General features: G+C 41.3%; 2 protein-coding genes across 2 annotated transcripts in view; one reads left to right on the top strand and one right to left on the bottom strand.

The window, feature by feature from the left end:
• sema3gb (sema domain, immunoglobulin domain (Ig), short basic domain, secreted, (semaphorin) 3Gb) overlaps window positions 1-3,153 on the top strand; it is a 56,358-nt gene extending 53,205 nt beyond the window's left edge. Inside the window, exons 16-18 of the mRNA XM_080763255.1 lie at window positions 769-836; window positions 2,116-2,240; window positions 2,371-3,153. Of these exons, the coding sequence (XP_080619381.1) occupies window positions 769-836; window positions 2,116-2,240; window positions 2,371-2,769 (592 nt within the window). The 3' untranslated portion in view covers window positions 2,770-3,153. The remainder of the gene's footprint in view (window positions 1-768; window positions 837-2,115; window positions 2,241-2,370) is intronic.
• Window positions 3,154-6,200: 3,047 nt separating this feature from the next.
• Window positions 6,201-13,474, bottom strand: LOC308316349 (trafficking protein particle complex subunit 6b). Its single transcript, XM_080764920.1, has 6 exons — window positions 13,221-13,474; window positions 12,931-12,998; window positions 11,702-11,819; window positions 10,560-10,643; window positions 9,208-9,301; window positions 6,201-9,044 (listed from the first exon to the last, which is right to left on the bottom strand). Exons 1-6 carry the CDS (start codon window positions 13,299-13,301, stop codon window positions 9,013-9,015), a joined length of 477 nt encoding a protein of 158 aa, XP_080621046.1. The 5' UTR covers window positions 13,302-13,474; the 3' UTR covers window positions 6,201-9,012.
• Window positions 13,475-24,404: the final 10,930 nt, after the last annotated feature.

Raw genomic sequence — 24,404 nt, 5'->3', positions numbered from 1 at the left:
CACCAAACAGCACATCAGGAGCAATTAGGGGTGTCTTGCTCAAGGACACTTCGACACTAACTCTGGGGGAGCCCAGGTTCGAACTGGCAACCTTGCGGTTACCATCCGGCCACTCTACCCCTGAGCCACCGCCACTGTTTCCAAAACAGTGGGTCGGGACGATTCCAGTAAAAATATTTTCATGGTCATGATGTGTGGGTCATGACCAAAAGAATAAGGTGAATACAAGAGGACGAAATGAGTTTTCTCTGACGGGTGGCATGGCATCTCCCTTAGAGATAGGGTGAGAAGTTCAGTCACGCGAGAGAGTGACTCGGAGTAGAGTCGCTGCTTCTTCGCCTGGAAAGGAGCCAGCTTAGGTGGTTCGGGCATCTGGTTAGGATGCCTCTCGCGTGTCTCCCTAGGGAGGTTCTCGAGGCACGTCCCACTGGGAGGAGATGAGATGGAGGGATTACATCGACTCACTGGCCCTTGGAACGTCTCGGGATCCCCAGGAGGAAGTTACTAATGGAGAGGGAAATCTGAAGCTCTATGATGGAGCTGTTGCCACCGCGACCTGACTACGGATTAGCGGTTGAAGATGGAATCCATCCATCTTCAACCGCTAAGATGGACAATGTGATCGTTAATTATAATTAATAACAATTAAAACTGAACACTGTGATTATGAGAGGCACAGGAATTGGCTGCCACTGTAGAATGGACATAATTCTGATATATGATAGACGAGAGAATACACTCTGACTGTCTACATGATTTTTGTCACAGGCGGAGTAGAAGACAGGACATCAAACACGGAGACCCACTGCGACAGTGTCGAGGCTTCAATGCTAAAGGTACTGTCACATGTTATGGAATACATAATAAGCAACATTGCTATGGCCACAGTAAAATTTGGCTTAGGCTTACAGGCCAACGGGTGTCCGAAAGCGTCACACATTCGCCCTGGTTCTTTTTTTTAATCCGTCAAAACACTGGCCTGGCATTTAGGACACCATGCTCAATGTTTTAAGTGAAACGATTTATTAACAACATCAACAACAACAAAAAGTGTCATCAGAAGTTGGCTAAACCCTGGGAGTCTGAAGGTCTGGGCTGGCAAAACATAACAAAAAGATTCAGGAAGTTTGGGCCAACCACATAATGTGCCAGTGGATACAAAGCTACCTTCCTCAGTCTAAACTATCAAAACAGTATATAAACTAAACTAGCAAGCCACAAAAACAGACCTCCATCCTCAAAAGAAATAAACAAACTAAGGGTCAACAGAAACAAAACCACTACAACATAGGCAGGATGTTTCGTCTGAGAGAGACCTTCTGTAAAATGAGGCAGGACCACCCACTAATCACCTGATCAGGAACACGTGAGAGAAAGAGAATTGTCTATCAAAACAGTATAACTATACTAACAAACAATGCCACAAAAACAAGACGTCCTTCATCAAAATAAACATGCAAAATAAGGAGCAACAGAAACAAGAATAGCACGACGGTGGGCAGGCTGCTTCTTATGAGGGAGAGGGCTCCTTAAATGTGGGACAGGGTCAGCCACTATAATCACTTGATCAGAGTAACACAGGAAAGAGAGAGAAAAGAGGAGAGACAGAAGAACACAAGAAGTAATATAAAGGGGAGAGCGCGTGATATGAACACAGGCACACAAGTGCAGGGTAGTGGCCTGCAATGCCTGTAGAGAGGCGTTCATCAAAGTTTAATTAAACACACATAATGCAGATTTGCTTTGCCACTGGACGTTGTTTACTTTATGCATGTGTGACTATACCCTTAGTGTACATATTAATATAAAGAAGAACACACCTGAAGGTGCAAACACGGCCTTGCCCTGCGCCAACATCGCTTATTCTGTCTCTACACTCCTGATTAATTTACCAATCATTGACCTTGACCATACTGTATGTAATTGTTCTTCCAGTGACCGTTTCGCTTGCCGAAACTAACTGATTTGATGATTGATTTGTTTTTTTGGTGAGCGACAAGGTCACACTGGCATTACAGAAACAAAAGGCTCTTGACCACAAGGCAAGACATTTCAGTGCAAACTGACAATAAAGTACTATATCATAATCATATCAATCACTCTCCTGATTTGTAGAGAAGCGGCTCAGCGAGACAGTGCAGTTCGGTGTGGAGGGGAGCAGCGCGTTCCTGGAGTGCCAACCACGATCGCCACAAGCATCTGTCAAGTGGTTTTTCCAGAATGACGGCAAGAGGAAATTGGTGAGTGGGGTTGCAAGCTGACGTCACTATGTCATACTGGTTGACCAATCCAGCCTGCTATCATTACATTCCTGTTAAAGAGCACTGTCCCAACAGTTTTATGAAATCTGGCAATTGCTATTTCCTCTAGCTGAACCGGGAGCAGGAGGTTCTGAAGACGGCCCATGGGATCCTACTTAAGTCTTTGAGTCAGGCAGACAGCGGGCTGTACCACTGCCTGGCCACAGAGAACAACTTCAAGCACACGATGGCCCGTGTGGCCCTCCGCGTCCTCGACAGGGAGATCGTGCACGCGCTCACCTTCCCAGACAAGCCTGCCGGCCAGGAGAAGCCTCACCACCACCTGCCGCACCACCACCAACCGCCCCCACTGCCGCACAAGCTCTCCTCCCAGCCCGAGATTCGTCTCATCAGCCAGTACTGCCAGGCCTACTGGCAGCAGTTCAACGCCAACCTGCCAACTAAACGCACCAGCCGCAGGCACACCACCGATGACACGTCCAGTCTGAACTCCTCCGACGGGCTCTAGGTGCTCTTTTTGGCCCTTGCACAAGGCCCTCCTGTGGAGCCATGAAAACCCTACTGGAGCCTCTTTTTACACTGATCAACCAAACGTTCGGTTTCATTCCCTCCTGACCGCGAGTAAACAAGCTGCCTACTAGCAGTCATCTACTGTAGAAATTCATAGAAACATAGTTACATTTGTAACTCCTGTTAGTCTGTAGAAGAGCACACCCTTTCAGTGGACAGTTTTGGTCCAAACCTTAAAATGAGGTCACATTTTACTTCACTGATACACAGAATTCGGTGGGTGATATAAAACTCATCAAATGTTTGATGAGTTGATATGGAGATTTTATGAGTACAGCACACAGTAGGCTGTCAGTCAGAAACGTGTGCAGGACAAGACTAAAGTGGGATGGGTAGCGGGATGGGTGGGTGGGTGGGCGGTGGGGGGAACATATAAGAGTGTATATTTTAGCACTTGAGTAACTGTCTACACTTTTTGCATGTGGTCCACTCATCTGGTTACTGTATTTCCTCACTCCAATCACATTTTGTATATATATATACCGGTATGTGTAAAGTGACCAGATAAATTGAGAAATGTGTTCAGTGTACTGAAGTGACATACTGCTGGTGTTGGTGTATTATATAATGATGATCTTAGTGAAGTCCGATTTATACATGACGTATGACGGAATCGTGCACCGACTATAACTCAAGTATAAGTCTGAAAAGGGTAAAGGTACATTATCAATGAATCGTTTCAGCGTAATGTGTTCGTTCACCATACACAATAACGTTCACACTCTGTTGAGTATTATAAGATACAATGATCCTTCATAGGTGAACTATTAACACATACTGTAGGATACTGTATGAGAATTGACATTTAGGTGAAGGGTCACTATAACACCAGCTGTAGTAATGAGTTAAAGAAAAAGAAGTGGATCTTTCGTTTTAAAAGTATACTGGATATTCCTTTTGAATAATAATGCTGCAAGACAAAACTGCACCTGCACTATCATGTGACGCACGAATGCAAACCATGGATGAAAAGTGAACAGGTGCAATTATTTTGTTGCATATTAGTGTCCAATATAAGCATTGATTAACTGAATCATGATAATGTACTCACTATAGATGGCTTCTGCTAGGTAGGTAGAAAGAAATAGGTTGATGTGAGTTGTGTTGTTGCTTTCATCATTTTGTTTCAACCTCCTTTGGACAAAACAGCAGCTGACCAATGAGTTTTGGCTTCTTGTTATTGGCTGTGTGTATCATGGCTCCTTGGCTAAGCTATTTCCTTCTTGTTAAAAAAATACTAAATATTATTAGCTATGTTTAATGCGTGAATCTTTCCCAGAGATAATGTTTGTGCTCTTTTTCTACTCTGAACATATTGTAACAGACAAATTATTTAGGACCAAACAATGTTCCTTTCTCCAGCCAAGGTGTTGAAGCATGTAAATAAAGTTTTTTTTTTTTATTACTAATATTGCAGTGAAATAAGCATGAAAAACTGGAAGCAAGTAGGTCTGTATCTGACGACATTAAATTAAGTTGTAAATACATGTCTTCATAAGAGAGCATCATGAAGCATAGCATAGACCATTGGTTCCCATTCCCAAAGGTACTTGAGGGAGTCCCAGGGGGTCCCCAGCTAAATGATAGTTTGGAACCAAATGGACCCTTACGGATCTGTAAGTCTGAGATTATACAAATGGAACTAAATGGACCCTAACGGGTCCATTTGGTTCCATTTGTACACTCTCAGTTTAACATTGATATTACAATATAAATTGGGGGTCCCAGAGATAGAAATGCCATTAAATGGGTTAGCTCTTTAAAAACATTTCACTGAGCGAAACCAATAAACTGAATTGGAAGCCTCAACTGTCGTTAAAAAATACGACACTGTAAAATCCATAGTATTAATTTAACTGAGAGAGTGTATAAATGGAACCACACTCTCAAGAGTGAAATCAACTCTCAGGACTGTACTGTGTGTGTGTGTTGTGTGTGTGTGTGTGTGTGTGTGTGTGTGTGTGTGTGTGTGTGTGTGTGTGTGTACAGTACACCTCAGATGTGAATAAAGTGATCCCACCCTCGATGACAAGCATTCGAGATGAGGTCTATGATGCTATACTCAGGAATGCGCTTGGCTGTAGTTCGTAGAAAGGAATTTTGAGTGACCTGCCCACAGCTATGGCTGAGGTAATGATGATAACCCCTATGAATAGAATGTGTTATTCGATACACGAGCGTTGCTTCTTCACAGTTGCTACTTTGGCAGCGAGAGATGCTGATGATGACCTTTGTTTAGTAACCACAATTACACTTGTGTCAAAAAGCAATTCGTTACTTAATAGCGTAAGATTTGGTCAATGACATTATCTTTTGACAAGGCACTCATGCTGTGTATGTCCAGAGTTTTGTAAGAGATCATTTCTCAGATAAATCTTTAGATACTTTGTGGACACTTCTTATATTTTGTCAGATACAGTACAGCTGTATTGGCCCTTTGGTCTTGTCTAAATTTGGATGCACGTAAGCCCACTGCTTTCTCTCACCCATGCCAAGAACTATATTTATTTTGAGACTGTATATATTTTTTATTTTTTTCCTCTGCAGTTTGGTGGTGGGGTGTTGAGGGGAATGCAGTGTTGATAGATTTTCCGAGCCTCGAGTGTTTTAAATATGAGCAAAAAACTACCTAGGCTACTAATGGTAACAGAAAAGCCATGAAAAACATTTCAAATTTCCATTTTGAATACTGCATTCTAGAGTGCGAATAAGTTTGTTTTCTGCATTAAGATGCCCAATAGCCAGCCAGACATAAGCCATCACAGCTAAAGCGAATTCCAGTAGCACCTGAAATAAGCAGAAAAATAGGTCACTGACAAGACTCTTTAAATCACACAATATAAAGGAATATTCTGTAATTAGTAATATTGGTTTCAATATTGTGGAGGGTTGACAGTTTTAGTTGAGCTACATTGTATGTCGTCTATTTTCTTTATTCATAGAGTTGATGTGTTTGTGTTAGCTTCAAACATTATGGTTGTTCATAATAAATATTATTTTATTACTACAATGGTTTGGGTCTGGATTTCTTTTTCTTCTTCGATTTAAGACTTTGGGAATGTTGAAAGAAATGACTACAAATATAAATAGACTTCATACCCACATTTGTTTATTTGAAAAAGATCCCCATTTGCTGATGCCATAGCAATCAGCTATAGTCTTAATGGGGTCCACCACACAAAACCATATTACAAAACACAAACACAAAAGACTACAAACATTAAATTGCACTTTTAATGTTCGTTTGTTAAATGTTTTTTTTCTTATTTGTTTCAGTCTGTTCATCATTCTAAAGTAAACTAATAAATAGATTAGATCTTAGGTTCAAGGTTCAAGTTTATTTAGTGAGGGAGACTTATGTCTTCTGAGCACATTAAGGTAGGTTTTAATAAGAGCAGATTGAAGGCATTTCCATGTGTCTGGTTACATAAAATAATTAAACAATTGACAACATGCCATGGGTTTTAAGTGTTATGCAGAGTAGACTAATCCACAAAGATTATTTTGACAAACCATGTCTCATGTGAAAGTTTCTGTAGGGATTTCATTTATTTTAGCAGCCAAATACAGATGTCTTTGTGTGTGTATATACACACACACACACACACACACACACACACACACACACACACACACACACACACACACACACACACACACACACACACACACACACACACACACACACACACACACACACACACACACCCTTGATTTAATGCCCTCCTTCGTCATACCAGTGTCAGCTCATGACTAAATAACTACATTTGATGCATTGTAAAACTTTACTTTCCGTTTGGACATACAAACAGAATCAATGTTATATTCGAGGCATATGTAACCAGAACGACAACCAAAACATTTCATGTCCTCTCTTTACAATGCATTGTAATTGTAATGTTGAAGCTGTTTTTGTTCATACTTCATCAGTGGTGGAAAGTAACTAAGTACTTTTACTTAAGTACTGTACTTAAGTAAAATTGAGGTATTTGTACTTTACTTTAGTATAGAGGGTATGCGTGTGACATCATCATCAAACCCAGAAGTTATGCTGGAACGCCTAATGAGTGGCAAAAAAAACTACTTTCTGGCCTTGACAGCCCATACATCCAAACAGAAAAGTCATATCTGATTGTATTAAACAATGTTAAACTCACTTTGCCTGTTGCTTTGCCACTCGATGTGCCATTCACTTTAAGCATCCAATTTCCAGTACTTTTACTTCCACTCCACTACATGTCAGAGCCAAAATTTGTACTTTTACTCCACTCCAAACTTCTAAATTGCAGTATTTGTACTTTTACTTAAGTAAAACAATTGAGTACTTTTTCCACCACTGTACTTCATACATGTGAACATTTTATGATGCACTTCAAGCCGCACTAGTCTATGCAGTTCAGGAAGATGTTCTTGACTTCAATATCTTTGTCAAATAAAACCACAACACAGAGAATTAAATAATTAAACATTTTTTAAATGCTAATTCATGTAATGGGGTTTTTAATCAACACCCGGTGAACATAATCATGAAAACTTTCATCTTGTAATATACTGTAAATGCAAAACATGTTTTACATGTCACTAGGCCTTTCACAAACATTTTCCATTTGGCGTATTCATCTGCTTTCTAATTAGGGATGCCAAACTGCAGGAAATTGAAATCAGCCCGGTCCAAAACGAATGTCCAGGATCGTTAGAAGCGTCAAGCAATGGTTCTCAACCTTTTCAGGCTGTGACCCCCCCCCCCCCCCAGCTTTATTTCACTAGTTAAAAATAAAGACTTGGTTTTTTGGCATTTACTCCTGTGTGTTGTCTGCCATTTTTGTCATGGTTAAGTCCGTTCATGACACCATCCATGACAAACTTTGCACACACACACTCCCTGGATGCCAACGACGAACCTCTGCCCCAAATATTCCTCAACGGCCTGTTATAGCGCCACCGTGAGGCCGATTTAGGCAAAACAAATTTCTGTAGATAACTCGTACACATTTTATCCATACATCACACAATTCGGTATACACTATCTCCATAGTCATGTGATCAACACAGATCTGCACAATTTCCCATCTTCCATCCTGATTGGCTAAGATTGGCTTCCAAAGCTCACATGATTGGTCCGTTTCGAACAAAATGCAACAAATCACAAACACAGTGGCCAATTTCCATGAAATTATACAAGCAGATCCACTAGGCCGAGGAAGACATGCCACTATTTATTTCCCAAATCAGCCTGACGGTGGCGCTATAACAGGCCATTTCCTGTTTTTAGCTATAACTGCATCGATCTGTATACAACTTATGTATGCGCACTCCCTAGAGGCCATGGAAAAACATTTTCCCTGCATCCCTCCACATCTGCCGGTTAAAGCGCCACCATGAGGCCGATTTCTGTAAAACACCTTGCTTATGTTAGTCGCACAGATTTCATCCAAATCTCACACAAATCGGTACACATGATCTCTGTAGTCATGTGATCAAGACGAGCCTGTTGTATTTCTCAGATTCTACACTGATTAGCTAAGATTGCCTTCCAAAGTTTTCAGGAGTAGCCCGTTTTGTACAAAATGCTGCACATGTCCTGCTCATCCAGAATACTATGCTCAGAGATGAGTGATCTGGCTCTGCATTTACTCAACAAAATGCAGACAATTGTTGCAAGAAACAAACAAACAAAAAAACATGTTTACATTACTCCTAAACATTTTGCCAAACATCACACACACTCCTATCCTCCTGGTGGAGACCTGTGCCCAGAAGGGCACTTTTTCTAGTTTCATCTGAAATTCTCACCAGACACCTCACCTCATACAGTAGCTTGTTTATAGGAAAAGCAAGAACGAATCAACTAAATATTACTTACTGAACATTATGATCCTCTGAGCCACATGTGAAATGAAATGGATCCTTCGCTGACCGGAGTCCCCCAGGCCCAGGGGTCTGTACTAGGCCTTCTCCTTTTTTTCCCCTCGACACAAAAAAGTCTTTGCAGAAAATAGCCAAACTACAAGCTTACAACATCATGCGTTGCGTTGTGAGCGTGCCATGTTCTACGAAATACATAATATAAAAACATATATACAATTAAAAGAATAAATGTGTTACAAACAATATTTTACAACTTCAGAACAAAGACTTAAAAAGGCAAGACAGTGTAAGATGACAATGGCCTCTTGAGATTCTACATTTTCTGGATCATAACCTGGAATTTACCTAGAAAGGAAATGAAATATAGGGTGTAATTAATTAGCACTTAAATTTAAACTCTTAATTTTAAAATATGATTTTAAACATTATAAACTCATTATATAACTCTTTGACGTATGACGTTTGTCATTTGTTTTTTCAAATTGAAAAACTGAAATGTGTTCCTTACATGCAGGCATGACAGACACCTCTGCCGTAACAATGCTCTTGACTCCCAGGTTTGAAAGCCCTCCCCTCACAAGACCACACGTGAAGGCCAAATACTGGAAAACAAAAAACATTACGGTCACAACAGACTCTGCACTCTGCTGTATTTGAAGAAACAAGTTATTTGGGGGGGGGGGGGGATATGTGTGGGGAGAATATTTTATATTACCAGATTTTAAAACAGGTTTTGTAGTGATCGGAAATGACAGCAGCAGACCAACAGTGACTTGTAATGTCAGATCGGAACTTGTATACTTGTATAGGCTGATACTCGATATTACATTTCCACGTTGTTTTACTGAGTGAAACCCTAAAGTGGCCCAGGCCGAATGTTTGGTTCGAATATAGTCACAGTCAAAACGCACTGCAATGTGGCTGCAGTATAAAGATCCATGTCTTTTTTTCTTTTTTTTTAAGATATGTTTTTGGCTATAACCTTCCGGCTGGCTTGGCAGCCTAGGTGCCCAGACGGTTGAGCTAACCATCTGGGCCATAAAGATCCATATCTGCACATCCACAAAGATAAGTGAAATCTGGTGAATGTTTTACCACATAACTGCAGACCCATTAGTCGAGGAGCCACAGGCCCAAAAGCTCAATGAAAAGAGTTTAACCTGTGATGTCATGCTGTACTTTTTATTTGTGTTTTTTTTCTATTAATTTGGTCATTAAGGTCCACAGAATGAGGCCTGATCTGCCGGAAACACAGTGAAAAAAATATATGGGCATTTTTGTATACCACACCAGAGACAACCTATAACATTTTCCAAATTTCTTTGTGCTTTAAGTAGCATGTGAGAATGTAAGAATCCATTCCAGGCATTAGTTTTGCACGAAAAACACATCTTGGCCTAAATTCAGCCATAACCACTTCTCACCTCATCACATTTGTGATGACGGCTATGGCCCAAGGAGTGTTTTTTCCCCCGCAAAACTAATGCTTGCAATGGATTCAGAATCATGAAAACCCCCTAGTTTTACATGTCACATGCTACTTAATGAAATTTGGAATATGTCGTCTCTGGTGTGGTATACAAAAATGGCCATAACTTTTTCCCGCATTGTTACCGGCATTTCAGGCCTCTTATTCTGTGGACCTTAATGACCAAATTAATAGAAAAAACACGAATAAAAAGTACAGCATGACATCACAGGTCCTCTCAAATTTTGGGTGACTGGCTCCCCGGCTATATATCATGTCGTCTTGGTTTGAAATCCGGCCCATGCTGACAGTATAGGGTTGTCTTAACAAGACACTATAAAAGCTAAAAGTACTATTGAATATTTACTAATGTGCAGATTAGAGAGTCTAACCTTTGGGGCATGTTCCAAATGCTGCTTTCCGGCAGAAAGCTGACTGAGTAAGCGAAACTTGTTATCCTGTAGCACGTAGATGCCCTGCAAAACATGACAAACATGACAATGTCAACAGCATCACAACAGCAATCATAACTGTTGTGTGAGAGCTGGATCCAACTGTAGTCTTTGCTCCTGACATCAGCATACGTCGTGCATATTCACATTATTATTATTTTCTTTTAAAGGGACACTTCACCCTTTTTGCAAAAAAATATATGTTAATAAAGTCAAAGTCAAAGTCATACGATTTGTCACACACGTTACCGCAGTGAAATTTGTTCTCCGCATTTGACCCATCTCTTGGAGCGGTGAGCCGCTGCCAAGGAGCGGTGAGCTGCAGCGTGCGCCGCGCTCGGGAATCAGTTGATTAGTAGATTTGACCCCCAATCCAACCCTTTGATGCCGAGTGTCAAGCAGGGAGGCACTGGGTCCCATTTTTACAGTCTTTGGTATGACCCGGCCGGGGATCGAACCCCGACCTCCCAGTTTCAGGGCGGACACTCTAACCACAAGGCCACTGAGCTATAATGACGTTTAGAAGCTTTAGAACACTTTCCTGGGGGTCTTTATGTGTGTAATATGTGGTTTTAGATATTTTAGATTGTAGCAGTGAGCCTGTTGTCTCTGATGTCATGGACACTGGGCTCACTTCCTTCCTGGACTACATGTTGTCTCAGTAAGACAGCTCTCCCCCTATCCACAAGGAGGAGCAGTGCACCAAATAATTATGGGAATTGTAGTCCAGGAAGGTAGTGAGACCAGTGTCCATGACATCAGAGACAACAGGCTACATTTACTTTAAAGCAGATTACTCTCATTCTGCTACATTCTAATAAATAGGAAAGAAAAAAAAAGGATAAAAATGCCTCTGGTGATAAACCTGCCCCATATTTGCATGCTGGTACCCGATTGGTCCCTCAATACTTAGGAGGGAGTGAAATCCAATCGCAACTGAGTGGTAAATCTGCATAGGGCATTTTTCTTTTTGCAATGGCAGATTTGTCTGGTTTCCACTAGGCTACTTTTGAGTATTTACTCGAGTATACACTTTGTCCACCACTGGTCCTGTGTGTGCTTGTGGAGACAATAAGTCTTACTTGGTGGTTCGTCCTGAGGTTGTCAATCTGCTTCTTGAAAACACACGTCCAGAAGTCCTTACAGATGAATTTCATTACGTCCAGTTCGTCCTTGAAGCGCGCCGTGTCTTTGGTAAACCTGGAGGTAAAGAGATGATTAGTATTGTAAATGCAGGCCAGCGTGCTTGTGCGCGTGTGCATGTGTGAGAGTGAAGAGAGAGACCAATAAGAGACCCACTGCCATTAACAGAAGTACATTAACCCATTTAGACCTGATGACGATTCTATAAAAGTCGTCTAAATCGTGACAGTTTTCTGATAAACCCATGTTTCTCATTCCATCGTTCTCAAACATTTTCATGTCAAGGACTCCCAAAAATATATGTAATTGGCCGCCGACCCCATCTGAAAATATGTTGTTCCAGGGACCCCCCAGAAGCAAAGATTTGAGTTAAAACGTTTGCTCGAAAATAATATATATTCAAAGATTTGCGCCACATTTTCACGATTCAAAAAAAATAGCAGACCTACAAGCTTGTAGCACAGCTATTTTTCAATAGCTGAAGTATAACATAATGCTTAAAACACGTTCGGAATGGGTTAAACACTAAAGAGGAAATAAATCTATTTTCTTATTGCCGTTTATATTTCAATAATAATATATGGTGGTCACAAAATAGAAAGGAAACACCCTGGATTTGGCTCATGGCACACCGTTTGGGAACCACATGGCTAGGCTCTGTTCCTGCTTGTGGTGAAGACAGACTGCCTTTCCTTTCCCACTTCACCTTTATAGCCGCCCTCACATATATATGTCACATTATTTCCTATTCATTATTTTCTGTTATTAATGCATTATTATACTACTCATTTCATGCTGCAGCATATTCACCATTTCCATATTACTATTAGGCTATATTACATTCACCGCCTATTGTTACAGACCACCATATACCTTTAGTCACACAGTGACACAGCCCACATGGTCAGCACCAAACACCGTTTTCTTCAATATTAGTTACGTTGTTCATCATGGGAATGATGAAATCATGGGAAATATAATTGAGAGCATAAAGTGGGAATGGCAGTCTCTGTCTTCACCACACTGCTGTGATGATGAGGTGACTTAATTGCAGCTGTCAAAGTGTGGTTTCTGAATGCAGTAATTATGCGATCTGATGAAATGATAATTCGTAGGCTACCACTAAATGAGATGTAATACAGGATAGGAACATTGATTTGACCGTTACCTTTCTATGAGTCCTTGTCCAACCCTGAATCCCATGTTTTCCAGTTTGGTGATGTTTCTTCCATTCTCCTGTGAAATGCAGGCGCAGCTGATCTGGTTAGATTAGCCTAAGATTTAGACTCTCGTAGATGTATGTATCGATTCTGACACCATCACTCAGAGTCGATAAATAGGCTACATCTACGAGAGTCTACTCTAAATCTTAAGCTATGGTTTACTTTAGATCATAGACGTGATGTTCATGACAAGGAGGATGAGTTTAAAAATAATAAATACATAAAATACTCTTACCGTCTCTCCATTTTCAGCAGATTTGTAAATGTACTGTATCAATTCACTGTGTAAAAACTGGAAGAGGGCTTCGTCTGCCATTCTTGTCTGCCTGTCACCTGTCAAACCTCTGAACACCCGCCCCCCCCAAAAAAAATGCCGTGTCCTGATTTAGGAATTAACGTTATACAGTTAGCTTGTTTCAGAATCTTCTTTTGTTAAATCGTGCATGGCAAAGATCCGACCTATACGTATTTTTGTTAGCATCAGTAAAGCAAAAAACACCCCGAAAACATCGTTTTGAGTGAAGAAAAACCATAGAGAACCTTAAACAGCTGACTGCCGGGGTCCTTTTCAGGATTGACCATGTCACTGCCTGCCCACAAATAATTTCATTCATGACAACAGACTGTTGGAGAAACAAGGCAGCTAGCAGACAAAGGAAGGAGTATCGGCAGGGGGCGCCAGAAGACAACTAGTCATAGAGGCGTTAAGACCCAAACAAATACCGTTAACTTCAAGTCATGATGCAAAGGTCCCCTTTCAAAAGGTCTTTCAGTTTTAATTTAATGCTGCTACATCCACAAATTACACCTGCAACCTCAGGAGTGAGAGTTCACTATACCACCGATTCTCAACCCTTTTCATTCCAAAAACCTCTAGTTATACAATTTGTCATCTGTCTCTGGTCCCCAAATCTTCACTTTTATTAATACTCTGGTAAGGGTTCATATATTGGACCCCTGGTATTGAGAACCAGTGTACTATTATGAGTGCATGTGGTACCGAGTAGACAGTATACCACACATTAAGGTTCCTCGCTACAGTCTGATTGAAATATTTATTAACAGTTTGCAGAGTTTGAGCACCCGTCCCCCCAGCTCCCATGTGGCGGAGACACCGGAGATGACTCTAGCCAGCTGCTGACCGTCTACAAGTTCATAATCCATCACTTGTACAATGTAGTTGTGCGATTACAAAAATGTGAAACAGGCCTAGGCTATTGGAATACTTTGGAAGCATTTATTTTAACAACACAATCTTGTAGGGGTCCTCAGCACAAAACGTTTTCAAATGGGGTTTATGGTTGCGGCCAAATACATAATTATATTGATTTGGGGTTTCTTAACATTAAAAAGTTTGAGAACCAAGTTAACTAGGGTTGACTAGAAGTGATTAATGTGCCCCATGTGGAATGATCAAATAATGGTGAATGGGTAAAGAGGCCGTCTGCGAAACAGAGGGTCTCCGTTTCACCCCCTGGCCCTGGTCTATGGGCCTAAGTGACCCCCCCAACCCTGAGGGTGGTGGGTCAGGGGATATCCCCTGCAAAATGTCCAAGATATACAAGTAAATTAACAGTCAAATTAGGCTGTCAAAGCACTAACACACAAGTCGAAACGCAAAGCACTTATGCCTTACTTCAAAGTATATTACTTCAAGCCTACTAAATAATATAGCCTATTAAACTTGTCACCACCTCTATGGTGGGAGGAAAAGAAAAAAGAAAACCTGCATCTCCACAGTGGGGTTGAGTGACAATTCCAGTACCGTGGACAGTTCCTCAACACCTAACCAGTTAGGCTAATGTATTGAAAGTATACCTACTGTACATGTTTAATTGGTTCACTTAGTAATATACATGTATGATGTACTATACCATTATTGTATGTGTATGTATTAATATAGCAGTGTTTGCGAGTTGTATGGCATATGTACTTTTTTATTTAGTTTGTACCATCACTATGTGTGCATGGCAAATGGAACATAAAATGCAACCAACAGCAGACAAAGCTAGTTCAACACAGAGGGCAAACGTGGAAGACGGACCACACAGGCAATGATTCCTGAGGAGCATGTGATAAATCAATATTCCAAAAACAGGCAGAAGGCCAAAGCACCCAGAAGTATCAGAATCCGAGTACAGCATCTTTTGCACTCATAAAACCTAGGAATGAACACAAGAATGGTAGGGGAGCCAAAACAGAACTGTTGTGCCGTGGTGGTATCAGAAATTAATGTCGCCAACTTGATGCCTCGGAGGATTTCAACTAAGTACCACTTCTCAAAACAACATTTTGTTTCTTCCATGCATCCTCGTGGGAGGGACAAGACGCAAAAGGTGCATGTTTAGAGACCTGGGAGACTAAACAGGCAGAGTGTTCCAAAAGGAGAATTTTTACAGCTACAAATTTACTAAACAGCCTCCATTAAATGGTAAATGGTGCATTTATATAGCGCCTTTATCCAAGGCACTTGGACTACAGAGATTGTGCATTACATTCACCCATTCACACAGTCATCATATACCAATGGCGGAGGAAACCATGCAAGGCACCAACCTGCTCACTGGGAGCAATTAGGGGTGAAGTGTCTTGCTCAAGGAAACTTCGACAGTAACTCTGGTGGAGCCCGGGATCAAACTGTGAACCTTCCGGTTCACAAGCGGCCGGTCTGTCTTCACTGCCGTCACGCTTTCTACTTTTGACGAGTGAATGAGACGAGGTATTCCTCCCAAGCAGACTCTCGTTTTCTCATTTTAAAGGCACCTAAAAAAACAAAACAAGGAGATACAGAATGAGATGCCAAGTGTGTTGGTCATACAAAGGCCATACTGCCACCTAGAGGTGAAAATGTGAAACATCCCCCCAAAAAACTAAGGCAACTTACCTCCTTTCTTCATTCCTGCAAATTCTTTCAGTTTGTCATGTTTTGCGTGTCCATTCTGGGCCAGCCTCACGGACAGTGATGCGCCTCTCCTGAAAAGACCAACCAAAACCATTGTATACTTATTGTCTCATACAGTAAAGTATGCAAATAAGTATTGTATGCAAGCAACAGATGTGATATTTTTACAAATTTAGAAAATTGGAATATTTAGATTTGGACTAAAAAGCAACATTTTAGATCCATAATTGGAATTATGTTACAGTAGAACATAATTCAGTGTATGACATGAATTACAAACCAGACTAAGTTCATTGTACAGTATTGGGTTTATTTTTTAGCTTAGACCAAATTCTACTGTCTATAAGCAGTGCAGAATGCCATATTTGCTCTTGTGTTTGTGTGTTGAGCGTAGGTGGTCGGATATGTTTCGGTGCCCTGCTATAATACATATTATATTTTTAGGATTTATTTTGGGTTTTTTATGCCTTTATTGATAGTACATTGCCTTAACTCCTAAATAATTGTGTGGTTATATACACCTCACTTGCTTTTTGCATGTTAAAGAAAACAATCAGCCTAACTATTTTGATGGTTATTCTCTGTGCATGCAAGAACAGTAACCAAGTCAATTGACTGATCTGTTGTCTTAATCATCAGATGGATTAGACTGAATATTGCAAATGCAAACACTGTGATGTTGATGCTGAAACAATAACCCTAACAAATTATATTACATTTGCATAATGACAGCAGGCACAATACAAATGCAATGCATACTTGCATAGCGTTGCCAAATCTGCAGGTGATATTATTATGATCCATCACACATCATTAACTACTCCTTTTCATCTCCAACAACTCCCGGGGAGCACATTTAACCCATTTTGGGCGGGAACCTCTTTTGGTGTTTTAAGCATTATGTTATACTTTGCATTTAGAAAAATAGAAGATCTACAAGCTCATTTTTCTCATTTTTGAGAACGACTGACATAGAAACATGGGTTTTTAATGTGTTTCAGACTCATGTTACCTCATGGTTCCCAACTTCCCCTTCTCCCAGAACAACTCGGCCATCATGCTGGTCCCCTGTGGGTAAAGCCTGGCGTAGAGGATCCTGTTGTCCACCATGGCTCTAAACCAGTCCACCGCCTCTTCTGACCAGTCCATCCCATCCACCGGAGTCACCTGGGGGGGGAATACAGATGCAAACTACTATGTCCACTGCTACTGTTTCCTTTATCAACAGACTATAGATAAGAATGACTTCATTGTATAAAAGGCCAAACAGCCTGGTTAAACATTCAGAGCAGGGGACAACATACAAACCATACCATACAACATTCCAACCTGGCTTGTCAATATTATATTTTCAAGTAGATCTGCAAGCTCATAACTTGTGGCATTGTGAGCTTGTACTGTAGAGCGTCTATTTACCCTACAGTATGTGGCACACTTGGAAGTATAGATGGTCAGTAGCAGCTGCAGCAGATCTTTATTTGGACTTTGGGTAGCTTTACTATTAATTTGGGGTGCAGACCACCTGTGGACATAACCTACCAGTATGCACCCATGACCAAATGCATGTGCACAGCCAAAGAAAATGGCATGTGGCATGGCATGTGCACAGCCAAAGAAAATATTCAAAATGTGATATGCTACACTGGGAACGTCAATTGTGCAGATTAATTAATGTTCAGTGACAGTTCATCATTATGTGCTGCCTGGTAAATAACTATAACTATATAGTTACATCATAGCAGAATAGGCCTACAGTACATGTTGTGTTATGTGTAGGCTATGCAAGGAATACATGCTACAATGTCTATACTGCACTAGGTCTGTCACTTTTTCCAAGTGAATCCAGAGTTAAAGAGAATAGCGAAGTATCAGACTTTTATGTTATCTGACTGAATTTATTATGTAAAGTTGTAAACAACCATATAGCTCCATGTCTTTTCATAAAGAAACCAAAGCAATCCCAAAACAATTGTCATCAGGTGAATAGTTGTGGAACTATTGCCCCCGGAACACCTGAGAGTTAAAAGAGGGAGATCAAGCGAAAGTTCACAATTATGAATGCACTTACAGTCTACATAACATTTCTGGTTAAAGAATGTAAACTCATGATTGATAATATGACGGATGAGATGACACCTGTGCGCCGGCGGCCTGATATACCGGTAGCTGAAACTTGAGACTGTAGCTCACAGCAGCATGTGTACACTGTAGTGAGTCAACGACAGAAACCTCGCCTCTGCATGGTAGCTAGACCCACATCACCAGGTCCAGATTAACAGTACATAACTTATAAATGTGCTGTACTTTTCTTGGGGGTGCTATGGCCTTCATACTTAGCCTCAAGCACCCCCCAGCGCTGCTTCTGTATAGAACTAAATGGTTTCATGCTTTGCATACAGTATATACAGTGCTTTTGCAATGAGAAGGGTAGAGAAGAGTGTGTGTTTGTCTATGTGTCGTTGAGTCCAATTCTTTCTAATTTTCTAGATATTATGCAATCACTCACATTTGCCAATGAGACTTGTACAGCCTGAAGTGGAAGGACCAGCATTTCAGGAGTCAGCTCCGTAATGTTCCTCAGAGAAAGACAGCAAGTGTCTCCATAATCCAGCCTCTTCACCTCTACCTCAATGTCTGTCCTGGTGTCGATGACATCGTTGGAAGTGGTTCCTTAACAATTTGAGTGAGAGCACGATTAGTCAAGCAGATCATGAATTTAAATGCGTTTTCAATTGTAGAAATAAAAACTTGGCTGTATTGCTGCAGGCACCTTGAGCAACTTTACTAGCAACTTTGCAAGGCGAAAACTGTGTGAAACAAGAATTTAGGGCAGTCATTCATATTGGCACAGTAATATTAGTTTTCAAAGCAGTAGGTGAAGGCTCAGGAATCCAGGTTCGATTCCTGGCTCCTCCTGGCTAGTGTTAAAGTGTCATCCTTGTCCCGATGAGCAGGTTGGTGCCTTGCATGGTTTCCTCCGCCATCGGTGTGTGAATGGTTTAATGTGTAGTACATTGTAATGTAAAGCGCTTTAGAAGTTTGGAGAAAAGCGCTACATAAAAGGCAGTCCATTTAAAGTTTGCTGTTCTAGATTGTAGCCCATCATTTATATTGAATTATATTTCTCCAAAAAGTAGGTGAGATTATGATCATCTACCATCTAGGGGTGTGCATGATACGAAATGAAATGGACCCACCTCCACTAATTCCACATATCTTGGTGACACATGCCCTGCACCATTGTGTCTTCTTAGGGAACCAACCCATGACAAGATTTCCAATCTCTGGAATGCAATTTCTCTTTGCAAACGAACTACTGGCTTTCCAGCAACTGCAAAGAAAGAATATACTAAGACAATCAGTGACATATGGAATATATTCGTAAAAACTTTGGAATATCCCATATGAATGGATGGATGGATGAAGGAATGAATCATGAAGTGAGTGAATGAATGTGTTTCCAATGACTCACTCTGAGATATGGGCCTGCAGCTGCATGATGATATCTCTATCTGCATGCTGGACATAGAAGTTTCCTGGGCTGACAATATGAGACACCACCACCTCCATCTCTCCAAACTTCTTGATCAGGAGCTCTGGAATGGCCATGCTGCCATGGTCGATGCTTGTGATGACAGAGCTCTTCTGAGTTTGTGCTGCCTTGAGACTTACAGCGGGTGTTTCTCTTTGGTAGGTTTCGTCACTATCACTTTGCGACATGCTGGCTTCGGAAGAGTTGCTTTGTTCCTCTATGAAGATGTCTCCAACATCCCACAACTCTGTCTTTGTCGCATTTACGTAGGTGTAGATCACTGAGCCACTGGACTTTATTCGCTTCAATTGGAAAACCGGGGCTTGGTTCTCCATTTCTGCAAGCATCTTCCTCTTTAGGGCCAGCGCGTCAACACAGTTGAGCTCGTCTGCAACATCATGTCTGGTCTGTTGATCATTGTTGCTCTTCCACTCTATAAAAGTGACCTTCATTGCACCCTTGTTTCTGGCACTCGTTTTCAGGAAGTGCAACAGCTGAGATGAGGTTTGTTTCCTGTGTTGCACGTGGCCAACCCTTCCCAGCAATATTTGCCTGGGATTTGGGTTTGTGATCTTTGGATGTAATGGTGCAACAGGTGCTATTGACACTATGTTATACTTTTGGCTTTTAATTATGGTTGGAGGCTTAACTGCTGGTTTGGGTTTCTGCTCAATATTAGCTTCTTTTTCTTTGCGACGGGATGAGGTAACCGGCTCCTCGACAGTGTCCCCATGGCCAGATGAAATACTGGAGATCGCAGGTGGAGAGTCGTGTGACTGTTTTGGTTGTTGTGACTGCACCTGGACAGCTTCGGTCATGGGGATAGCAGCTGTAAGGGTGCTCTGCAACGCAGGCGCAAACCTCAGCACGTCTGATGTAATCAGCTCTACACCATTTTCAGCAGAGGAGTTAGCCATATGCAGTTGTTCTACTGTAAATTAGGGTAGAGAGAGAGAGAGCGAGAGATTTGATGAATATATACTCTACACTTGTGTTACAATAGATACAGCTCATTTATAGCAGTGGTTCTATGTGGGGTCAGGGGACCCTCAGTGGTATTTTATGGGGTTCCAGGGGGTCCCGGCTCCCCAGCTAAATCTGTTTACCCACTATATTATCTACAAACTCACAACGCTTAAGTTATGCGATTGTGAGCTTGCATAACTTTTTAATATTTTTGAAAGGCTTAAACGACACAAAATATTTTCAGGTTGGAGTCCATGGCCAAATACATGATTTGGGGGTCCTTCACATGAAAACATTAAGACAACCACTGGCTTAATGTTTATTCATATTTATTTTAGTAACAGTTACAGCCCACATATATACCACTGCCTTGTTCAATGGTAACGAATAGGTGATTGCAACCACACAATAGCAGCTGATAATCATTACACCAAAGCCATTGTCAGCATTCTAACAGTCTACTGACTAGTGTTGTACTTACCATGCATTATGTCTTTAAATAACGCCAAAAGCTTGTCGAGTGCTTGGCATTTCGCATCCAATGACTTGACATGGTTGCAAAGGTTGAAGTTGAGACCTTTGCTTGGAGAGGGTGATTGTAGGAAACATTGGACATCTTCATTGGCCTGAAATGTTTTTAAAAACATGATAATGTATGCACTTTTTGGTATTCATGTTAAAAATGTCAGAACTGTACAAAAGACAAAATTCCATATCATGGACCCCCACATAGACAAAACTTGCTACAACAGTATTCATTTCTATTAAATTTAGGTTGTGATTCAGCTTGTGACTGCAACTTGTTCCTGTTCGCAGGTGACTCAGCACTGCTGGTCTCGGACAGGAACAAACTGCAGGTTGAAAAGGCCCTCAGCTCTGAACTCGGTAGAATCTGCACCTGGCTCACTGATAAACTATCTTTACACCTGGGAAAAATTGAATCCATTATTTTTGGATCAAATAGTAATGTCAGCAAGGCAGGTGGCTTCGTGGTTAGAGTGGGTGACAATATTATCACACGAAAAGATGAAATTACCTACCTAGGTTCCATCCTGGAGGCAAATCTTTCCAGTGATAAAATGGCCACAAACATAATCAAAAAAGTCAACCAAAGAACAAGATTCCTATACAGGATCTCCAGGAGCCCTCGTACAAGGTTTCTCTTGGTACCACAGCACCTCAAAGGCCCTTAAAACAAGGCTCCAGACTTCCCAAAACAAACTGGTCAGGCAACTACTAGGCCTCACCCCCCGAACCCACCTCACCCCTGCCCACTTTGACAGGCTGGAATTGCTTAGGGTTGACGACAGAGTACAGCATCTTGCAATGGGTCTGGTCCACAAGATTCTATACACCACCAAGATACCCATGTACCCGTCTAAATACTTCCTTAATGTCAATGAAGTCCACACCCACAACACCAGAGGGAGTTCAACAAACGATGTGCAACCCAGATTCGGCACAAACAGGGACTAAATTAATTTTGCTCCTATGCCACAAAAATGTAACCTGACTTTGCCAGCTGGGGGCGGTATTGGGTAACCATGTTCCCCAACACCACATCCATCTGGAATCTCGCAGGGAGTTGAGCTAACGCCGAACCGCTCCGTACCGAACCAATCAGCGTGAGCTAAGGGCGGGATATGTGCGAAACCGGATGTGAAGCTATACAGACACGTCAATATGATTGGTTGTGTTTGCACACCCACACGGTGATAGACAGACGGTCCCATCCAATCATCTACCATGTATCTTGAAAAAAAGGAACAGCCCCGTCATCGAATTTGCTTCCGCGATCCCAGATCCCAATAAGCTGTGAAACAAACATGTGTAGCAAGCTTCTTGGATCTGGCAGCTTCAGGTTAACAAAAATGTGGAACACCTTCAAAACCGCTCTCAAAGGGCACCTACGGACGGCTGCAATTTGAAACTGGCCTCTGGTAAAATCTGAATCCCCCATCCACCCCTTTTTCCCTTCACTGTATGTTTTTCCCCCTTTTTACCTCCTTTATGATGATTTCCTGTTTTTGGCCATATACAGTAGAAGTGTATATTTGTAGGTCTCTAAATGTTATGAATTGAAAACGGTGGACCCTCTTTTTCTTTTTGTATTGAGTTGTGCTTGAAATGTACTGTAATTCTGCAAACTGTTAATAAAATACTTCAATCAATCAAAACAAAGAACAGCTATAGGCCTATATGGTCTGCCTCTCCCTTTTTCCTCGCCCATTGGCGAAAACGTCTGTGAACTCGGATAACCTTTCCCTGGTCACCTAGTATAGTGACCTGCAACCAAAATAAATTGCAATAGTAATCATCCAAGGTATTTTATAATATAAAAATTTAAATAAATACATTTAAATATAAAAAATTGTAAATTATATACATTTTGGATCATGATAAATTCAGTGATTGAAAGTTGTGTAGGCCTACCATTAAGATCCTATATAAAAAGGCAAAAATGTCTCATTTTAATGATGCTTTAAGTATCATGTAACGTCAAACTAGGGATTATTCATGATTCTGAATCCATTGCAATCATTAGTTTTGCACGAAAAAACACTCCTTGGGCTAAAAGCCCAAGGAGTGATGTACAAATGTGATGAGGTCAGCAGCACATTTGGGCACATGACATTGGGCACATTAAGGGGGTTCAAGTGGCTATGGCCGTTTTTAACCCAAGGAGTGTTTTTGTGCAAAACTAATGCTTGCAATGGATAATCTACACAGAATAACGCATAGTTGGACATGTTAAATGATACTTAAAGCATAATTAAAATTAGACATTTTTGCCTGGTATGGTTTGGATGGTATACCCAACTTTCAACGCCTGCATTTACCATGATCCAAAATGTATATAATTCACAATTTCCAATGTTATTTGGATGACCCTAAAAAAAACCTTGAATGATTACAATTGCAATTTTTTTTTAAAAGCTTAAGCTCCGTTCACATTGAAGAAGCTGCTTTAAAAAGCAGAAGCAGAACTCAGAAAGACGCAGCTTTTTTTTGAGAAAGTGGGCGTGTACAAGGTACCTGTCACTCAAGCTGCCTGGACTGGCTGTCTGGCTTTGAGACGAGAGACGGGCAGTTTGAGCAGATGCGCATTTGAAAGTCTAAAACGTAAAATAGCGACTGTAGAGGAGAAATAATGATATATTTAGTTACATCATAACCTATGTATGGATGAATAAAGAATATAATCTTGGTAAACTTGTTTGTAAATAACCGAACGGACCGGATCTCAATCCTCCCCGTCTTCAGCGCTCATGTCTCCCCCCCACACTCCGCTCTCCTCTCCCCCCTAGGCCACGAGCGAAACACTCCGGGGTTTTTTTTAAATGGCGGCTCTGTATGTAATGTTAATGTTGATTTAGCAAAAGCATACAATTGTATATATCCAGCACGTCGTAAAAGCAATTAAAACAGCTTATGTTTACGTGCGATTTCCGGACATTCAGTCCCAAGTCTCCCGTGGAAGGGAGCTCCTATCTCGGCGCTGTCTGAAATGATTCCCTCAAATAAATATATGCGATTGGTTTATCGATTCAGAACGCAGCAAACCAATCACAAAACATGGGCAACATATTGCATAAATAGAGGGGGTACATACAACTGATATAAAGGCTATTAATTTTTTTTAAAGGTATGATTCACGGTGCCCACGTTTCAACAATCAACATACAATGCAGCGACACACACACACACACACGAAAGTGGACCGACTTCTGGACCCTGTGGCCCGGCCCGCGGAGGACCCCCTAAGTTGAGACTGGGTGTCGAGGAGCGTACACCAGTGGTCAACGCCCTGTGCTCAGGGCGAGGTCCCGCGACAAGGGCAATTAATTTTAGTGCGATGAAACGTCCCGCAAATCGTCTACGAGCACAGCTCTCCTCGGCGTTGAGCGGGGGGGATGAGCGGGCTGCTCATCCCCTCTTCTCGGGGAAGGTTTTGGCGAAAACTCCGACACAACTATTGTTTAGTTGTTTGTCTATCTATCTATATCTGCTAATTTATC

Source organism: Protomyctophum bolini, assembly GCF_963924005.1.
Source record: "Protomyctophum bolini genome assembly, chromosome: 5".
NCBI lineage: Eukaryota > Metazoa > Chordata > Actinopteri > Myctophiformes > Myctophidae > Protomyctophum > Protomyctophum bolini.
This window is presented reverse-complemented; position numbering and strand designations above follow the sequence as displayed.

What these genes read in the sequence shown, in the direction of transcription:
- LOC308316349 (XM_080764920.1), bottom strand. Translation starts at nt 13,301, where the DNA reads ATGGCAGACGAAGCCCTCTTCCAGTTTTTACACAGTGAATTGATACAG. An exon ending in ACCTCAGGACGAACCACCAA is followed by an intron (nt 10,644 to 11,701) that starts GTAAGACTTATT and finishes CATGTTTTGCAG; the next exon opens with GGCATCTACGTGCTACAGGA. An exon ending in ATTTGGAACATGCCCCAAAG is followed by an intron (nt 9,302 to 10,559) that starts GTTAGACTCTCT and finishes TTTGTTTTCCAG; the next exon opens with TATTTGGCCTTCACGTGTGG.